Genomic DNA, 22,563 nt, shown 5'->3' with positions numbered 1-22,563 from the left:
AAAAATTTTATTCTGATATGATATCATAATAGACAATATAATATACAATAAACGTAAAAAAAATAATATGATACAAGAAATAATATTATACTCCTAATATTCTTATTTACAAACTGCATTAATATTTTTATTAAAATTAATTGCGGACATGTGTGTTGATCAATTAAAAAAAAGAATATATATATATATATATTTAAATGTGTAGAGATAAGAATTATAAAACAATTCTCTCTTTAAATATCAAAACAGAAGAGGTGAGTTTGAAAAAAGATAGAAGACTATCCTTTTTAAATGTTAAATTTTCATATATAAAGGTAAAAGAAATAATTTCTGAAAATTAGATATCTATCCTATCAGTTTCCGTCAATGAAAAAACGCTATGACACAGTCTTATATTCTTTTCGAGATGCTAGTATTGTTAAACTTTTAAATTTCATAAGAGAACACATTTCAATAATGCCAGATTAAATTCTAATACTGAGTTCCAGCCGAGAAGTCACAATCTTCTGCTTCGTCTGACTATGCGAAATCGCTCATTGCGGTCACATAATCGTAAAAGATCGAATCGATGCTGCTGCCGGCGTACCGCATCGAATCAATCATGAATTTATTAGAAATGGGATTGCGTTTTGAAGCACAGAGATCCCGACTTACGTGCGCGTACTTCCGTACTTCGACTTTCCGCCAAGGAAAAACCAATAAAGTTCGCAACTTTTCCGCAACAGATGCTTATAAAAATCTTAAAGAGCGATGCGAGAGGCAAATCGAAATATGCTTTCAACGAAGGGTGAAAGCTCGAGAGTCTCAAAACAGATTTTTCTTTTTATATCTACGTCTGTGTTTAATCCTCTCTATGCAAAGCTAGGCGTAATATCGTGATAACGGATACGCCGGCTATAAATTCACCATGTATATTTTTTTATGGCATGTTGAGTATCGTGTATAAATTTATTTTGAAATGCATTTTCGAATGTTACTGAAAGTGATGAAACGAATTAAATTCCTGTCGAAATTGGTAACATTTTAACTGATGCTTTTAAATCATTTTGCAAATAAAATGGTATATAAAGTATCACGTTTATAAATTTTATCTCAAATATGTGACAATTGAATCAAAATTTATTACGTTTTATATTGTTAAGTATTTACATGCTTATTTAAAACAAGCAAACACTTATCAATATTTTACCATTATTAATATAGAATTATTTAAAAAGTCCAGCTGTTTTTGATTCGAGAAATTATTTAATAAATAATATTTTATTTTTATTTTTACTTAATAAAATACTATAATTGCATTTTTACTATTTTATTGCATTTTTGTTGCTTGTTTGGATATTTACATATTTATATATTCATATATTAATCTTTCTCTTTCCTTTTCGCTCTCTCCTTCGAAAAAGAACTCTAAACATTGATTAAATATTAAAACAATTTCTGTACAGCTTTTACTGAAAATATAGCCACCGGCGAGGAACATATTCATGTTATAAAGCCGCTTTCTCATAAGTTAAGCTTTCAAAAGAGACAAGGAAAGGCGACCGAGCTCTCTCGATAATTTCAGGAGAACCCGAGCCGAAGTCTGTAAAATAAAGGAATTACATCCTCGTAGACATTCTCACAGGATCTTCATAAGAAACATCTAATCTCGCATACCTTCCTCAGACCGCCGTACATCTTCGCGAACGTGATTTCCTCGGCAACTAATGGGTGAAAGGGGACGAATATCGAATGCGAATCAATCTTATTTACCCGATATAGTGCGCGCCACTATGTGGTGCGTGCATTATAATGCAACATTAATGCGATTCAATGCGGCGCGCAACACTGAACATAACGACGTTAAGGACTAATTATCTGTTCTTGGATCCAGCTTTTAATTAGCGGAAATGCGCATTGTGCCCGGAGCGACTTAGCGCATTAGAACGTTAATTAACATCACATGTGTATTTAATACGAGTCGATATGCAAAAACGGAATCCAACTGTACGAGCACGATGTCAATGTCGATCGATAAATTCGACGATTCAAAGTTTAAGGAAGGAATAACTTTGACTATGCTTTTATTTCGGAAAAAGGAATTTATCAAAAACTTCATCACAGAGGAAAAAAATTTAAATATTTATCGGTAAAGATATAATAAAGTATATAATACGAGAAAATTTCTAATCGCTTTTAATGTGTGTTTAAATGTCAAATATTTTTATTCTTATTTAAATAAAGAAGCACTTAGAAAATTTTCCTTTTCTTCATCCTCTTAATTATACGAGAAAATAATGAATCAATCTCCTATTAAACATGGCATTAATTAGATTGAGTAACGGTGGCGATATCTGCATTATTTTCGGTTACGTATGCAAGGCTATTAAATAAAGACTTCTCAACTAACGAAGAAGATATTGAGAGACGTGAAACAAAACGTTCTATAATTAATTATCTATAAACAATCACAGATTAACGCTTCGCGCAATTAAACTAATAATCGGATCGCACATTCATCGTGGATTTTCTAATACAATGGCAATAGATTAATTCAAAGTGATTTGTAAATCGCTTCAGACAATTTCCACAGTCTTTCTGATTAATCCTTTATCTTATTAATTGGTTTAAATTTAATAGAAAAAAATTATGATTGTAGTAATATATTAATTAATTATGTTACGCAATCATAATTAACATTGTTGCTCAATATTTTTTTTCATTCGTGTAGACAATTTTTATCGATAATTCATCTATATTAACTACTTATATTAATGAGTTTGTAAGCAACTATTAACTTGCCCTACAGTTGCATTATCCATAATTGTTTTAAACACATTGTGTAAGATCAGTTTAAGAATTCCAATCGATTCTCCTTCTGTTAAAAGTCGCACAGTCATGCAATCAACTAATGCAAGACTCGCACACTCGCTTGGACACCGTAATCACATTAATACATGGAACTTCACACCATAAAAGTGCGATAATGCAAATCACACGCTGTGAAAAAAATCTCAAAGAATCTTCGTTTTGGCTAAGGGTGCTTACACAAATTTCCCCGGGGACGACGCGCTCGCACATTCCCGGATAATATTAAATTCACCGATAATTCGATTGTCACTGCGAATCGATAATTCTTTTGTAAAACGCAGAAATTTGCGCTCGTATCCGAAGCACTCATTTTCGTGAAAATAATATAAGAAATTTCGAAACATTGCGAAACAACGAGGTTGTATTAAAGGAATTTATTTGTTAAGAGGAGCGAAAAATATGTACGATAATAAAGTAGAAAATATAAACACGCAATTAATACATTTTATATTTTTCAAACTTTTTCGCGTTAATTTACAAAATTCCAGGCTATACGGGGGGGGGGGGCTTTTTTCTTGCTGCCGGCGAGCGATAAGCAAACATTTTATCCGAATTTTATACCGTAATTTTGTATAGTCTGCACGCACTCCGCATGAATATAAATATTATTCTTCCACACAACCCATTATTTACTCGAATTTATAAAACGCGCGAAGCACAATATGTGTTGTCCCTTCTATGTTTCAGCCATTTCAGTCACGATTCGAAAACATGATTCTTTCAATCTCTCTTCGGTAATTAATCTTTTCCAGCTGACAATTAATCTTTCCTTGCATTCCAAAAAAATTTCACATTTTTTTCATAAATAAATATTTCGAAATGATACGGCATATGTAAAACATGACTGTGATCAAAATTTGCATGACCTTTAATATAAGATTCTCTATAAAAAAAAATTCTCTATGATATCCACTATACAATATTGTATAATGTTGTATAATGTCACGCCTTTGAATGCGAATTTATAACGTCAACGAGCTTTTTCCCTTGCAGTACCATTTTACACGGTAATCTCGCATGGTTGACATGCTCTCAAAGAGAGAGAGAGAGAGAGAGAGAGAGAGAGAGCGAGAGAGCCGGCCCTGAACCTGAATATAAATACATTAGCGTTGCGATCTATTATTTACCGGAATATTTATAGCACGTGTCCACGCGCACACGGGCGGAGCGATGCACATTTTATGGTACGCGCAACGGCCGATGGCTTTTAGATAAAATTTTTCGTATCACCTACCTGAATTAGGATGACCGTTGCCGTTGGGTCGCGCGGATGGTGCTCCATCTCTGGCCTCCACCTCGAGGGCGTATGCGCCCTGCTTTTCGCGATCGAACATTACTTTTGTGAAGATCTCGCCGGTCTCCCTGTTGATCTCGAAGTAATCCTTGCCCTCGTTCCTGTCGCTCTCCACCACGTAATATGTGACCTATAGATAAACAGCACGTGTAAAGTTTATCGACTTCACCTGCCGTATCTCCGCGTACAAAAATAAGTAACAAAGGATTGTACGGAATTTTGTTGGAGAACAAAAATTACATTTCTTTCCTAACTTAATCATCTTGGTAGCACGGCTATAAATTATCGAGATTCCTCTATTTACTTGGAATTTTGGTATAAAATACGACAAAGATTTTTCAAATCATAATACGATATTATATTTTCCATTGAATTTAATTTTTTTATATTATACTGTTTTCCTCCGTAATTGTAATAATTATAATTTGCAATATAATACATATATGAAGTTTAACTTTTATTTATAACATTTATCGTGAAAGTTTTGAAGATATATTCGCCGCTTTATATCATCCAAGATATGGTTCAGTCGTCGTGAACTACATCCTGGGCGTACATGATCTTTTTTACAATCCGACTTACTTCACCTTTATTCACGAAAACTTCCTGTTTCATATTAAAGTGCATGCACATGTATAAAGCACGCGAAACGCATAAAAATGCCCAGCTCTGAGTCGGCGTGATGATGCCGAGAGTGCGGAACTTTCCTGAAGTGGTTATCGTGAAGCGCAAGAAAATTTGAATGAATATTTCGCAAGAGAAGATTTTGCTTCGACTAGTTCTAGGATTGTTCACTTGGTGCATTCGAATTTCGTTTTAATAAAATAGCAAACGGTGTTATTGCAGTTCAAAGAAAAAGCCATACAATGATAAATTAATTATCCTCTCTTTCGAGTTGTTTTATTTTTCTTTTAAATCTCCAATTAAGAAAGATAACGAAAACAATGGACAAAAATTCGATTAAGTCGTCATTAATAAAATATTCTTATTATATAGCCTTTTCGATAAGAATCAAAAATTTATTATATGATACATTTTTATTGAAATCTATCATTAATATCTAAATATATTCAAATCTATCATTAAATTTTTGACTAAATTAATAATTATCAATTTTCATATGTTTGTTTTAATACATTTATAAACCTTTAATATTGAAACAAAATTATAAAGATTACGAATTTAATTTTCTTCCTTATTTATTATTGAGTTTTGCAGTTTTCGTCTTTTTTATTGTCGCAAAATATTTCTTTTCCCCAGCAATTGTCAATAACGGTGCGCATGCAAGGAAGAATGGGCAAAGAAAGAAGGCGAATAAAGAAAAGGCGATATCGAGTTTACGGTAATGTGATTACAACGCTCGACTACATGTCGAATCGGTGTCGACCATTTTCGTCGTGTTCCTTTTGTCTTCGAGATTGCGCGCATTTCCGTCCTATGTTCGCGCGTGCAAATGGAATGTGCATACATTTGACAGATCTCGTGCGCGCGAAGGTGTTTCGCGCGCTTTTCTGCGAGAGATTTACAGTCGCGCGCGTATCTCCCAAGTTACCTAATCGGCAAATTTCCAGTGGAAATTCCGCGATGCTTCACGAATGTTACGCTTTCGTTTACTGCGGAGGAAATACATTTTTTTTTTTTTTTTCCCCCAACACTTATGTGTACGCCATTTTCACGAAGTTGTTTGTTCAAGAATAGTCTTATTTTTGTTTAACATAAAAGGGATAAAAGTTTACTGCAGCAGTAAAGTGCATACGAGATTTTTCTCACCTTAACAGTATTTTTTTTTTCATTTTTCCGCTTCTCTTGAAGGGGTTATGTATATAAATGCTTCGTGAAATATAATACATATAATGCTTTGTGTGTGTGTATACAGTATTTAACGTCAATTTTCTAAAAACATTAAAAAGACTCACAGTAAATCATCAAATTTCTTTTTGAAATTAAATAAATTATTTCTGAAAATATCACTAATCAGCAATCAAATTTTTTTCCTGATTTTACACGATAAAATCATTTTCGATCGCAAGCGTGTTGAACTTAAAAAAAAAAAAATTAAATAGATTATTATAAAAACTTGAAAATAACAATGTAAGTCTCTATTGAATTTTCAAGCCGAAAAGAAAATCTAACTTAAGCTCAAATCATCACCTATGATATCTCCGATATCATGCTTCTTCCCCTCGGAACGCCAACAATTTATAATCAGCGTGTAATATTATGTGTACATAATCATAACTATCCCTACGTTATAGAATGCGTTTCGTAGCGTAGCAACCTGGTTTCGAGCGTAAAACGAATGATAATCATGCGATTAAATATTGGCATCGATGGTATATATCCTGGTGTCGTTAACGCCTGTATCCATTATAATGCGCCCGTACGTGATAAATTCCACGCCACTCAAACACGATCGTCGGAATTGTGTTACTCCGTTACTCCGGGAGTTTATAACGTTCCCGTTTAACAGCGGGAGTACCGATTTCGCTGCGCATGAAATCAGTTAAAGTTTCGACGCGACGATCTAAGTTACAGTCTAAAGCACCCCTCCCCTCCCCCTCCTCCAGTATTCCCCAATTCCCGACTGTTCTTCCCGGCTCTCACCCTCAATCAGGACTTCGACGAACTGCCGTAAGTCCCGTTCAAGTGCCCGGGTATAGCGCGATACGAGTGTGCTCTTTTGTTCTTTTGTGCAGTCCCGATGCAATCCCCCGGCAATTGATCCACTCGAAATCGGATCTGAACGATAAAGAAATGGAAAGACCTGCGTTCATGCGTTTTCCTCGGCTATTTTTCTCATTATAATTGAAATAATTTTCTCAATATCTCCCGCTCTAATATTATTTTACGAATGCACGAAGTGTACAAAATATCTTTCTACTGCTTTAATAAATTTTATTGTAATATTTCAAGTTAAAAATATTGACAAAATTAATTTTAGACGACAGAATATTAAAATATTTTATTCTCGCACTTATTCTCATCTGAATTTTAAAATAACCAAAAATCAGTGCATATATGATAATATTTGTTTGTTAAAACAATTAATATGCTACACATGTTACCACACAATGAAATGTTTTAATTTTTAATATATCTAGGAAAGTCGAGCCATATATTGGAAAATATTATTTTTTAATATAAATCATAATATTTATTAAAATAATTATTATATTATTTTTATATTTTCTCACGGTTAAAAGGCATCGAAAAGAGATGCAAGAACGAAGAATCGACGGCGTAGTATCTGCGTCGTGTTTGCGCATTGTCTTGTAAATAATTGTCTAGTATCGCAATTAATTGATTGCTATCGCTACGTGTCCCCCGGGATACGTCGATCCCGGATTTCACTCTGCAATAACGCTTGATATCGATTTACCTGATTATTGGGGAATGTCCCATCCTTGTCGATCGCGTTCACCTGGGTGACTTTGCTGCCCACCGGTTCACCCTCAAGTACGGTTTCCTGTTCTCGTTCGGTGAACAGCGGTATCTCGTCGTTAACATCCTCCAGCATGATGTACACGGTCGCTTCGGAAGCGAGCTGCTGAGCTCCATTATTCTGAAGCAATAAAATTGATTTGCCATTACAAAATCTCACACACTGTGTACTTCTCGATGCTGACATTCTTCGCTTTTATATTTACGTTACGAGAAAATATTTGTGAATATATTATACATTCACTTTGAGCTTCTCTCTCTCAGATTAGTGATTTATACGCGATTAATCTATATTTGAGCTTAAATGCATAGAAAGCAAATTTATTATCGACGCAGCAAACTGTAATTATGCTAATACTGCAGAAAATTATTATTATCAATAGTTAGATTGCGACGATTCACTGGCGTCGCAAAATGAAATGTATTTTTATTTATTTATTCTTTTTTTTTTATAAAAAAATTAAATTGCGCGAGAATTAATTTTTTAAATGAAGAAATACGAAAGAAAAAGGGTCCATACCTCCACTCGTATGGTGAGATTGTATTCTTTTATGCTCTCATAGTCCAGCGGGTGGTTGACCTTAATGTCAGCCCAAGTTGACGATTGGTCAGGGCGTTGCTGAAGGTAAAACGTATGAAACTTGTTCGTCTGAGCCGTGGAACCGGGCATTAAGTGGTAAAAGACCGTCGGATTATTGTCGATTCCAGAGCTGTCGACACACACAAAGGCACGTATTACAAAGGCGCGCCGCTGGCTGCCCGGGAGCGCCGTGAACGGCTTAACGAAACGGAAACGGAAAACGGAAAAACAGAAACGAGAACGGAAATTTCCTAAGATAGAAGAGAAAGAGAAAAAGAGAAGGAGAGAGAGAGAGAGAGAGAGAAACAAAGGGAGTCGATATATACATATCGATATTTTGAAGATGGAACAACTGATATCCTTTACGTGACTCGGCAATCGAAGGACAATTGTTACATACTCGGTATGTAACGTTATGTAACGTTTGACCTGCCCTTTTCATGAAACGATATTGGTTGTGCCAGTTTCAAGATACGAATATACAGGAGTGCCCCGCGGCTAAACGTGATCCCTTTTGCCGATATTGTCATCTGTATTCAGATCACATGTATGTTTAAATAGAAAAATATTTAGTTTTATTTTTCTAAAGATTGCATTTATTATTTACCATTTTAGAGAATATAATTATATTTAAATACTGAAATGCAAGTCTGTATCAATAAATGAAAAAATTTCATTTAACATTTTTCTAGCCAAAGATTAAATAACTATTTTGATATGCTCAGGAATGTAAATGCATCGAATTATATTATTTATTTCAACTTGAAATATTTAATTTTTAAACAATAAATATTATTCGCAAATATACACATGTATTCTATAATAAATTAATATAAATAACAAATACATATTTTTTTCAACATTTTTGAGCTATCATTATACGTATTATTCCGCTTTTTTCCGAGTTGTATTAACTTCAAATTTATTTTAACATTGATTCAACTGTTCAGTTATTATCAATCAAATATTTATCGCGCAAAGATAAAAATATATCTTATTGCGTTAGTTTATCTAAGAATATATAGACAAAGAGAACAGCGGATATATTTCAGGGCATCCTGTATATATATGTATATTATAAAACTATTATTAATTGTTATTGCCAATATAACGAGAGAGAAAATAAATCGAAATAAAAGATATCATGCGATGTATCGTATACGCTTCATATACGCGCGAGCGTGTACGTACACAGAGAGAGAGAGAGAGAGAGAGAGAGAGAGAGAGAGAGAGAGAGAGAGAGAGAGAGAGGCAAGTACAAAAATGGGATTCTTTTTTTTCTATTTTTTTAAACGCCTGCTCGTCATTATGGAAAAAAGAGACTCTTTCGCTAGGGTGTGTCAATATATCTAATAATAAAGTAAAACGACGGTTTCGTAGTACTTGACAACAACAAAATGTCACTGACCTCTACACATCGAACGCGTCTGCGTGATTATATCTTCGCTCGAAACCGGTATAATTTCGGCGATCACGAATCTCCGAGCAGCGTTATGTAAAAATGAGTTAATCCGCGAAATAAAAGAGAAAAAAAAAAGAAAAAATGATTTATGTACAATTGGGCCAGCAACATGAAATCTCAAACTGAATTTATCGAAAACTACTGCTCGCAATATGAATCAACTCGTTTCTCCATAACACCGTTTTCCTTTACAGACGCGCAACATTAATTTCCACCTCGTGATTAATACTTGACATATATTTTGCCATGCGTATGAAAAGTTGATACGCGTATTAAAATTATACCGATTAGGATGCGTAGCGATCAGTGAAGTGAGATCTTTACCTAACGCGTATTACGCTTCCCCGTTCGTCGCCCGCGTTCCTTTTTTTTTCCCCCTTCCGTTTCTCTATTCGGTGCGCTTAATTAACACACATCTGCGCGTGTACATATATAAAATCGTATACGTCTAATATATATATGCGCGTATTATATAACACACAAACACACACACGGAGCGATGGCTCCTGCCGAAGAGCGGCCGTGATCCTAGTTGACGCAGTCAAAAGGTATATATCTGCTACTCTAGCTACATTCGTCCCGTTTGCTCACGCGAGCTAATTAATATCCTCGACTCTGTCTACTCGTTGTTAATTCAATAGCAAAAGTGTTACGTTTCCATTGTATGTGCCATGTTAGAACGCGCGAGTATTGTTCGAGCGCAGAGTTGAGCTTTGTGATTGAATGATTAGTTGATCAGACTGTTATTTGTTAACGTCTTCATTATTTATTAATGTTTATGCAATGTCACATGTCTCGATATACGATAATTTTATTCCAAGTTTAGCTAGGCGAATTTTATTAGAATCTTATTAGAATTTAAATTGCTTGTAATTTAATTATTAGAATTTATTAAAAAAAAATGCTTATATATCTATATATTTTATCAAAAAAAAAAGGAAACACTTTAGCTTTTTGGAGTTGAAACAGATGATAAATTTGCAAATTGTTTTAAATTTAATATTTTTAATATTTATGTATCTAGTATTAAACGAAACATTAAATTATGCCGTGACATAAGGCGTTCAAATTGATAATGCAAATTGATAAAAGAAAATGGGCTGTCATTTAAATGTGTAGGTCGATAATGCAAGTAGTTCACTCGTAAAATTCGCAAAGTTCTTTTTAGCAATTTAAATGCCATGGCAGTTCTATTACTAGTAAGTTTAGAATGTTAAATCCGATATTCCGTTGGAAAAAGATATAAGAAAAGTCTTCGGAAAATGGTCCGTTGGAATAAGACATTAGCGTTATTATCTGGAAAAAGTCACATTATTATTTTACTTTTTTTTCCTAAAATATATTTGCTAGTCCAATTTGCGATAACTGGGAAATATGTTAGTAATGAAATCAGGAAGAGATATTATAAAATATTGTAGAAAAAAAATTCTTTAAAAATTAGTTGAAAGACATATTGTAGAAAAAAATAAATCAATTAATATATTAGTATGTATTATATAAATATATATATTGGAAGAAATATAGATAAATTAAAGTTTCTATTTAAATAAATTATCATTATATAAATGCAAATATTATTATTTACTTGAATAGGATTACATATACAAACACACATACGTACACTTGAATATTCTTTAAATAATGAAATAAACTTCCGGTGGATTATTTTGTATAAAACGAATCATTAATTAACAGAGTCAATTAGCACACACAACGTGTAAATATTTTGAAATATTCTGTTATTTGCAAATTTGATAAATTATTAAAATTATTTCTATAACATGAAACTTTAATTAATCTCGTAATTAAGTATCGGATTAAAGATGCAAAAGTAAATTTCTGTCTTGAAAATCTCACTCAAGCAATTATCGCGCTTTGGATCAATAAAAGTTTCGCAGAATTCATTGAGTGCAATTAGTCTTTATTCACTAATTTGCGATTTGCGGAGTGTTTCGCTTGAAATTAATTATTTCAATTGCGCATTATCTCTAATTTTATTTGAATAAATTAAATTATCTTTTCGAAAACGCAGAAGCAGCCTGCATTAATGGTTACATTAAATAGAATGAATTAGAATTTAATAATATATAATGTTATATTGGATTTATGTATAATTAATGTTATTAATTTCTAATTTTTGAAATCAAAATTCAATGTAATCGCATACATTCTTGAATTTTCTAAATATTTCTGAACTTTTAATAAGATATATTACAATTAAAAGTCTTGTTAATAAATGTAAACATTTTCAAATTATATATTTTTTGATGTTAAAATTATTTAATCAAATTAAGAATATTAATAGAACAGAATATTAATTTCTTATAATCTCGTTCATCTTTTGCTAAGATATTTTGTGCCAAAATTTTTTAATTAACTTCCTAGAAAGATCGGATCCTTTCAAAGTTTGAAGAAAACGAATAAATTAATTTGTTTGAAGTATAAATTAGAGATTGTTTTCACACGAATTTCTTTGAATTAATCCTTCCTTCTTAATAAATCCATAACAGTCTGATTAAATTATTTGCATGTGTTTGAACTCATCTCATTGATCGAACGCAATGCATGACTGTATTACATGCTCAATTATTACGTGTTCGATTGTTTGTCGTCTATGCACGCGCGCGTTTATGTGTGTATTTGCGCATGTATATATATATATATATATATATATATATATATATATGTGTGTGTGTGAGTGTGTGTGTGTGTGTGTAATGTGCGTGTGGTGCGTGCGTTTCCTTGTTTCGCGAGTATGAACCACGCACCGCGTGTACACTGCCGTCGTGTCATCCGTTAGACGTCCACGAAATGTCCACTGATACGGAAGGATTCTCCTGAGAGGGATCTCTCCCTGGTTCAAAGGACACGTGACCGAAATTGACAGCGCCATTTGTCAATTCTAATACGGGCACGGTATTGACGTACGATATTCCGAAACCGTCGACCATAATTTTAATAACCGATTCTGATCAAAATTTATGTTTATTTATTTAATTGGAATTATTATATTATTTTATTATTTTATTTATTTTTATGAAATTTAACTGTATCTTTAGATATTTATATATCACATTTTAATAACTTACAGATGTTTCTTACGAAAAGCATTAATTCTAAATTCATAAAATGATCTATTTTTAAAATTACAATTATACGAGATATTTTAAGAGGAAGAAAAACGCGAGATGCCGACAAATAAAAAATAAATAAATTCTTAAACGAGTTTTTCGAGACTTTTCGAGACATAGCGAAAATTTTTATTTTAGAAACGATTTTGTTTATCGAAACTGTTTAATCTTCAATCTTCAATGTCACGATATTTGCAAATTAAATTAAGATAACATTTATTCAAAATTAATTAAAATACTGAACTTTGTAGTCTTTTTATGTTCTAAAATAATTTTATTCCTAAAAATTATTAAATTTTTATGTTAAATAAATTTTTCTTTAAGATTATGTTAAGAAAGATTAATTTCCAAATGGGTAGAACATATATTTCTATTATGATGTTTACAAAAATAAATTTTGCACTTCTTGAATGTAATCCACACTTTGTATATTGAGTGTGTTATATAATGGCTGCCTATAAAAGACAAAGTTAACTCTCAGACTGGCTCTTTTACTACAAATCATGGACGATATTAAAGTGCCAATATAAATATCAACTACAAAATCATTACTTCTTGCAGGAAGAATATTGCGAATATGATACTAAAAGATACTACAAAGTAAAAAAAATCTTATATAAATGCGAACAAAACAAAAAATTGCTATTAATTTCTGTTGCATATTATTAATAAATATATAATTCTAGTTAAAATATGTTAATAATATATTTTGTTATTAATAAATAGTTTGTCTTATTCGCAGATTACGCTGTGCTGTTCAATATCTTCTCCGCGGCCGATATCTTGAAGTCAGAATCTCGGTAAGTTTTTTTATAACACAATTTCGAGCATCTGTTTTTCAAAACCGTAATATACGCGATTTAATAATTGTGCAATAATATTAATGCGATTAATATGGCGACTTTACGTTTGCCATTTGCGTATTCAATTTCAAAATATCTCTCTCCGATATATTTAAACACGATATATAACTTCTACACATATAAAATTTTATGTTGATAAAGCAAACCCACAAAAATTAAATTAAACATTCGTCGCGCAAATATAAATTTCGGAAGTTAAATAAAGCAAACATCTCAGCCATTGCATATCGCGCTTAACGAGATCTTTAAAAGATTCAATCTTGAGACACCCGCTCTTCTAGGTAGCGCCGTTAGCGAAACGGGCTCGTTTGTGAATACGCAAAGATCTGTTAAGTGCTCGTGTTCCGCCAGGAGCTCAATCATTTAAATCGCGTCGTGTTACATTTTGAACATACCCATGTTAAGTTTGCTCGAGCCAAGATATTGCGAGAGACGTGCACTATCTCTCCTGTCCCCTTCGCTTAATTTCAAATGGAAAAGCGAGTTCCAGCATTAAAATATCATTTCCCGGGGATATCCTTAAAACTTGGAGTCTCTGGAGATCTTAAATCACGTTCGTCCCGGAAACGATACGTTTCTTCCCCGAACGCGCGATCCGAAACGAAATTACATTCGGATTTACTAGAAATTACATTAAAACGCAAAAAGATTTTTGTTTGAAAAATATAGCAGAAATATTCCTGCGAATACGTTTTACGAGCAATTTTATTTAAATAGGCGAGAGTATCTCTGAATTGCGGCAAATGGCACTTTTATGTACGGATGGAAGGATTTTCCGTGAAAAATGTTGGCATCTTTTTACTAGAGACGACAAAACTGGCATGGCACGACGTATTTTATGTTTAATCCCGATAGTATCTTTTTTTTTTTTCTTTTTTTTTTCTTTTATCAACCATATTTTTCCGGTCTAACATAAAATCCGTGTGATACTATCTATTCCGTTCTGAGAGTAACAACCAACAAGCGGAATTTTAATTCATGAATCACATTTATTTGAACATTTTTACGTTGTCTGTTAAAAGATAGTTTATAATATTGAAATTTTTAATTTATTGCGGAACATTAAGAAGAACAATTATATAAAATATTGTTTTAATATTTAAATATAATATTTATATAAAATATTGTTTTAATATTTAAATATAATTTTATCATGTCCAAGTAAGTCTTAAAGATATATCAAAGACCAAAAAATTGTAAATTAATCGACTTATTTTGGTAAAAAAAATTCTTTTAAAATATTAAACAAACCTATTCATACATTTATCCAACACATTCACAACATTCCCCGGATCTGCAAGTGATAAAATAGATATCAAAGACGTAAGTACTATGAGTAATTTATTTACTATCACCATCCATATAGCGCGATGCATTTTTTACGCTTTTTCACGTTTGCCGTGCAAAAATCCCCGAGGTCATTGAAAGCTACGCTATTGGTAGCGGTGACGAGGAATAACGCGATATATTGAACGAATGGACAGTAATATTGACACACGAACGTTTTCAGCCATTAAAAATCGCAAAGGATACTTTGTCGCATTTTAACGGAATATGAAAAAAATGGCATTTGAGTGGTATGCGATGTGCGCATCGCGTTTTCATATTCGACCCGACAGTTTGATCAATATTGAATTCCAAAATATATATTTTCAGCGAACGTGAATGTTCAGTTTAACAAGCACGATTATAAAATAGCAAAAGATACTTATGATTTTTTTTGCTGCAATTATTTTATTTATCTCCTTTTATTTCTTTTTATCAGCAAATCAAGTTTTTATCGCGTAATTATTTTAGATGACAATTATGTTGATGTAAATTTATCATTATAATGTATCTTATGTTTTAATCAATTTTGAGACATCCTTATTTAATTACGTATTTAATTAAAAATTTCATTATTTTATATATATTTTATTTTACAAAATATTTAAAATAAATATTTTTAAAAAACACTAGATAGAGAGATGATAGCTCAGTTAAATTTCCTGCAAGATAAAATCGACTGCAGTATTGTCAACGAATTTATCATTAAAAGGAAAGAAAAAGAGACTCTGAGACACTATATGTATCATATTAAATAAATAACAGTATGCATTATCAGACCGAACGATTATATTAAATATTCCGTAACGAAATTATATTGCTCAAAAAAATACAATTTTTGCAATATCGAGGCTATCTCCTGCAACATTCATTTTAAATTTGTTTAAAATGCAGAATATAAAGTGTGGATTAATATCTACAAAATATCGAAGCTGCTTTGAAACACGCGATTAATGTCCTGGGATATGACAATGCAACTCGATAAAATTTCAAGCCATCATACAAAAGATTCTAATAATGCTGTCATTATGTTTATCATCTTTGGGAAATAAATCAATTTAATTATAACTTGTACATGACCAGATAATGCGTGTGTTAATTTTTCCGATTTTTGATTGTGTGTGCTAATCAAGATTAGCGCTAACCATAATTAATTTTTTTCAATCTAAATTGAAAAAAAATAATGTTATTTATTTAAAGACAATCAATTTTTAAAACATAGCGTTGATTAATATATGTAGAAAAAATTTTTGAGGGAGTAAACATTGATAAATATAAAAATATCTTCTAAATAAATATTTCGTACTTGTAAAATTTATATTGACATATATAAACATTCACGAGTCCAGATATTCGAATCGCCCGAATGGTTTTTCCGAAATTATTTTCGATTCTTATTTATCCAATTTTCTCTTGTAATCTTCACATATGGTACTATTAAACAAATTTCTTATGAAAAAAATTTATTCCTTGAAATTGAACTGTAAATGAATAAAAAAAAAAATAGTTTTCCTTTTTGCTTTAAAAATCATTAATTTACCCTTATATTAATCTTTTTGCAAAATTACATAAATGTTAGCTAAATGTCAGCTCATCTAAAAATTCGGAGTCTTGTAGTATCGATCGATCGTTTGAATAATGTCTCAATTTTTTTCTCCGCAAAATTTAATTCGACGTTTATTAATCATGTTTGGAGCACGCGAAATAAACTACGCCAACGTGGGTTGATTAATTCCGATTGCTCATTAGCGGTGTTATCAAGGCCTAATGTTAATTTCGGAGAATTTTTGCATTACTGTCAGAATAATAGCGCGACCCGTGCCCGTGACAAATGGCGGCTTGTGTACGGCGATTTTAATTGCTCGTTACACGTGGACAACGTCTGACAGACGATATTGCGTTTTCGCCTCGAGTAGTTTATACGCGCGCGTGACGCTGGTTAGTAGGAACAGGAATAGTATAGTACAGCTCATAAGCGTGACCCATAGTCCGATGATTTGCGTGTGAGTATGTGAATGTGCGCACGTACGTGTGAGGTACGCGTACAACTACGTTAAGTATGTGGACAAGAAGCGAGCTTGTACAGGTAAGATTGTCGCACAAGAGCGGCGCGTGTGGTCAAAAGTTATTAGTAGAAAGGACAAAGTTTAGAGAGAGAACGTAGTATCTTTTTATCCCCACTCGGTGCATAACCGCTCCTCAACCCTTGGTGCGCGGTGACGATGCAAATGTGTGTGTCTGTTTATGCGTGTCTGCGTGATTATGAGTGTACGCGTGAGCGTATCGTTAATCAATTCCAATACGATTTTATCGAAAAACTTGTTCACGTCGTACAAAGCGATCTTTCTTTCATTAACGCAAGCATACAAATTCGATATTTGATTATTTATTTTCAAAGAATTTTTTTTTTATGACAATAAAATCGTACTGCGAAAGTTTAATCTCGGCTGTCAGCTCACTCGCCAGAATCGTTTTCATTTCGAGTCTCGTGAATCCATAATATCCCTCTCTTTCCTTTCCATGTGAAAGAAAGGGACAAAGAGAAAGAAATCCTCGCCCCAGTCGATACACGTGAGCGTTTCGATCAGCTCGTAGCGGCGCCGGTCAATCAGCAAATGCTTTTGCTCATTCAATTTTAATTGGAGAGATAAAAAAATATATAAATCACACTACAGTATATACTGCCCGACGTAATACGAGACGGTGATTCCAGCAATTAAAAATATGCTCTAACTATCATCAACTCAACAATCTAAATCGATGCTCAACTTGCTGTCGAGCACAAAAAAAGGTTGTCGCCGACAAAATGACACTACGAGAACACACTACGCTCTCGAAGAAAAAGGGGAAAAAGAAAAATCAAAACGGAGGAGGGAAAAAGAACAGAAGAACGTGATTGCACACGTCGTAACCTAACGCAAGATAAGCAACTGACGAAACATGCCCAAAAATTAATTACGGCATTCATGGAACGTATGTCGATGATTGGATGAGTATGCGTGTCCTGGCGACGAACCAAGATTGTGAATTCGTAGTGATTTTAAAACTGATAACAAACAAACGTGAGTGTTGAAAAAACGAAATATGTATGTACATGTGACATACTCGAGTGACGCTCGTTTGCGACTTGCCAAGACAGGCAAATTGGGAAATTATAATTTGCTCGATCGCATTCGCGATCACAACTACTTGATTGACTCAGAACGCATACAGCAACGAAAAAACGAGATCAAAGTAAATAATTTTGAAAAAAGCCAATCCGGTGCGAAGAAACGAAGTAAACTCAAAAAACAAAGAAGAAGACACGCACGAGTAAGTATAAATCATGAGGAAAAAAAAAAAAAAAAAAAAAAGAAACGAGAGACAATGATTGATCAAATGAACGATATATGTATATATAAAGATATATATATAGTTTCAGGGGGAAGCAATCTATTCTTATAAAACATGCCCAAAAATATGTTTACGGCACACACAACAAATGTATGAAAAGATAGATAGGTAGATAGATAGAGAGATAGTTCTGCATCTAAATCCGTCGCGAGAATTCGTCAAATGGTAAAAATCAGATGGCAATGACTTGTAGTATATATTTCGCTATAGAATCGCAGCGCAGAAACAAACACGTGACTTAAAATACCTATTGCTCGTTAACGTAGCGGCTTAACAATGTTGATGTTAATGCGTTTCTTGCTGGGCCGCGAATTCCCGACGAGAGAAGTGATTATCAGCGGATGATATCAAAGTGTGTGTGGGTGTGTGTGTGTGGGTGTGGATATATGTGCGCGTGTGTCCGATGACATCGAGACTTGCGCGCGTGGCGCGACGTTGATGAGGAAAGTTGGCGGAAAATGGCAAACTAACACCGAATAATGAAACGTTTTGCTGCATCCCTTTCCGGCTGCCATTAAACCGGTGTCCTAACGAGTAAACTCATCGGAATTAATCCTTCTGAAATGTCACTAACGGTTCGGTAGAATTCGTGTCACCTAGAAAATTTGTCTGAATTTTGCTTAAATTAGCGAAGCCTGATGTTTAAACTGTAAGTAATAATATTTATTGCACATTCAGACTGAGAAATTACGTCTGTTTATTGTTAATATAATAGACATCTCTTAGGAATATTTTATTATTTCTTAATTATTAATCATTTTAATACAATATTTGAAAATATTAAAATAATTAATCATTTTAATATATTTTTAAATATTATAATATTTAAATATTATTAAATATTATAATATTTTAAAATATTGTATTAAAATAATTAATAATTAATAATAATTAATAATTACAATTATTTTAAAATATTGTATTAAAATAATTAATAATTATAATATTTCAAAATATTGTATTAAAATTATTAATAATTAATAATAATTAATAATTACAATATTTTAAAATATTGTATTAAAATAATTAATAATTAATAATTATAATATTTCAAAATATTGTATTAAAATTATTAATAATTAATAATAATTAATAATTACAATATTTTAAAATATTTCATTGAAATTATTAATAATTAAGAAATCAAACTATACATAATAATATTTGATTGTTACACGAAAAGGGAAAAGAAAAAAATAGATATTAAAAAATTATAAAGATACGAAAAATATAATTTTACTGCGTATTCGCTGCTTTTCCAAAAATTCGAAACAAGCTACACAGTTTGTTAATTTCTCTGTTAAATTATTCGTGAAAATTTAAATTGCCACGTTTTCAGAATAGATAAGCCACCGGAATATTTGCGTGGCGTGACACACAGAGAATTTATCGGAATGTACTGAAATTACAATAAAATGCACATACCATCTTGTGGCGACAGCGCATGACGGTGGCATCTGGCACTTCTCGTGCATCGTGTACGTATGTAATTAGCCAATTTGTTTTCGCCGGAAGTCCGTGTGTCTCCGCGAGACTACCCGTTAAAAGCGATACGTCAAGCGCAAACTACCCATTACTAACGTTTTTTTTTTTTTCTTTTTTTTTTCGACGCGGCTTTCAGTATGCTCGAGTTTGCATCGGTCAGCTCTATTTTTTTCCGCATCCTTTGTTCCTTACAATATGTTTTTCTTAAAGTTATATCTTTGTTCGAAAAGTTAGAATATAAAGCGTGGCAGAGGATATTTTTTTCAATCTTTGTGAGGTGATAAAAATGTTATTTAAACTGTATATATTTAAAAAATCGCAATACTTGAAATGTAACTCGCTGTTTAAACTAATACGTATCTTTGATTGTAATTAATTGCTAATCAACTTTAAATCATTACACGACATCTTGACAATACGAATCAAATTAAAATTAAATTAAATTTCCCCATTCGTTCTTCAAATTTCCACGAATTAATGATAATTCTTAGGCAACAATGGGCAGGACGGACAATTAATATTTAACGCAATAATGGTAGAAGCGTGGCTATATCTGTGTCGATTATCAATGCAACAATAGAACTCACGCTTTGTTCGGAAAATTGCACTCTAGTGATAAATACCCGCGTCCTCCTAGACGGATACTCGACATGGCTCTACCTCGGATTCTAGTCAGGATTCTTATAAAATTTCTTGCGAATTACGAGTCACGATCTCTCGTGAATGAACGGCGGTCGCGCTGTTTATTCAATTTACGTGTACACGTAAAGAGGCGCCTTCTTGTTACCTTGACGGAAGGGAATTAAATCTCGAAAGCCGCGGAATCGACTAAAGCTCAACAGCGAGAGAATGAAAATGCTTTCGTATCTTCGCGTCGAGATACAGCAAAACGTTTCGAGAACGTAATCGGCTCGGTGGAACCGATATACAACCGTGCTATTTGCCGCACGCTAAGTCGAAAAAAATGAAGCGCTAACGAGGCCGGTATCGATCACAAATAGCTATTGACATCGCAGAAAAGAGGATATACCGTGTCTAAAAATGTGTGTGTGTGTGTGCGTGTGAATTTTTGTTCAAATGCGAGACGCATTTATATCTTCGCGATGAGGCAATGGTTCTTACGTGAATTTTTGTAAAAAAAGAATTGGAATTTATAAACGAATTTAATGATATTTAATATAATGAAATATTTTAATTAATTGATACTGCGATGGAGATAATCGATATGAAATTAATTAGCTTCCATTTATACGAAAGAAGCTATTCATTATTTTTTTTATCTCTATTACTCTTAAAAAAATACTATGGTTATTTTAATTATCTTTACATTATCGTATGCAATCGATATTTTCAAACTCACGTTTCAATCATCGCTCTAATATCTGCGAAGAATCTCCGGTATCCTTCACGTGCCCTGTCCTCCTCCCACATATATTCGACGATCTGATTAGGTTTCTGACGATTTAATCTCCCTATATGTGTACGCAAGTGTATCTCTACTGATGTATGCGAGCGAGCGAGCGAGTAGTGGTATATATATATATATATATATATATATGCTTGTGTGTGTATGTGTGGTAATGCGTGTATAATGTGGATTCGTACACAATATCAATTAACGTGCACAAGAACAATACTGCCACGAGATTGCGTGCAGGGCGGGTTCGTGCAGAGAGCCGCACGGAGCATTGACAGTGTGACAGACCTGGCTTTAATAGACACAACTTTAGCCCCGACGGCCATGTTCTCTTTAATGTAGATCGGGCCGTACACTACGTAGTCCCATACGGGCGGATTATTCGCACGGTCCACAACGTCAATCTGTACCTCCACCGTTCGCGACAAGGGTGGGTAGCCCCTGTCTTTCGCCATCGCCTCCAGCTTGTACGTCTCGCGCTATGCGGCCAGACCGCGTGTATATATAAACAAACGGGAACAAAAAAACAACGGTGTTAGTGTCAAGGCGCCAAGAAAGGCTCGTGGCAGAAAGGGGGGATTAACGTTCGTTGGTGGTCATCATCACTCGTCGCTCTTTTCCGACGATCGTCTCCTCACCTCTCTTTGAGAGGAGAAGACGAAAAGAGGAGGTGGATGTGTGTTTTTCTTCCTTGCCATCTCCCCCAGTTTGGCGATCTCGATCTTCGCCTGGAACCTTTTGCTCGCGCGCATTATTACGCGCACGCACACCCCCATCGTGCCCAATTCGACTCGTTCGACTATACAAAGGTTACACAACGAGAGACTCGCACAAATGCGAGATGTGCGTATAATTAGTGCAGAACAGGCCGGAGGTTGAATGAGCTCTGCATGGGACGATCGACGACGCTCCCGCAACCTGCATTCTGCCCAATGAATAACGCAAAAGGGCGCGCACCAGGATCTCTCTCGCTACATCCTCGCCTAATTACATGTATACAATTTATATTAGCACGCTAGAGAAAGAGAGAGAGAGAGAGAGAGAGAGAGAGAGAGAGGCGCCAGTAGGAAATCCCGCTTTGCCTTCCCCGCGTTCGCATAATTATGATAATTATTGCGTTTTATCTGCTACGATTTGCGCGGCGATCGCTGTGTCTGCCGAGTCTTTGAAGACGCACGGTTCCTTCTGTCGCTCTTCTCTTTGCCGAAATAGCGAGAGCCTGGTCAATCCTCAAATGGAGTGAGTTGTCTGATTATAATCGAAAATTTTTTTAACGCCTCGATATAATGACAATAAATTTATAAGATCTTCTCAGAAAAGA

General features: G+C 33.5%; 1 protein-coding gene across 3 annotated transcripts in view; it reads right to left on the bottom strand.

Moving 5' to 3' along the window:
• The window catches only part of LOC126852715 (neural-cadherin-like), a 140,399-nt gene that overhangs the window by 113,780 nt on the left and 4,056 nt on the right, over positions 1-22,563 (bottom strand). The window contains exons 1-4 of one of the 3 annotated variants that reach the window (XM_050597781.1): positions 21,531-22,161; positions 8,106-8,295; positions 7,524-7,706; positions 4,085-4,274 (exon numbers count right to left, since the gene is read on the bottom strand). In XM_050597781.1, the coding sequence (XP_050453738.1) occupies positions 4,085-4,274; positions 7,524-7,706; positions 8,106-8,295; positions 21,531-21,697 (730 nt within the window). In that variant the 5' untranslated portion in view covers positions 21,698-22,161. Of the gene's footprint in view, positions 1-4,084; positions 4,275-7,523; positions 7,707-8,105; positions 8,296-21,185; positions 21,263-21,530; positions 22,162-22,563 lie in introns of those variants that run through there. The other 2 variants (XM_050597782.1, XM_050597780.1) reach the window with 2 other exon arrangements.

Source organism: Cataglyphis hispanica, chromosome 11, assembly GCF_021464435.1.
Source record: "Cataglyphis hispanica isolate Lineage 1 chromosome 11, ULB_Chis1_1.0, whole genome shotgun sequence".
Lineage (NCBI taxonomy): Eukaryota > Metazoa > Arthropoda > Insecta > Hymenoptera > Formicidae > Cataglyphis > Cataglyphis hispanica.
Note: the sequence above shows the minus strand (reverse complement) of the source record. Positions and strands in the feature narration are given on the sequence as shown.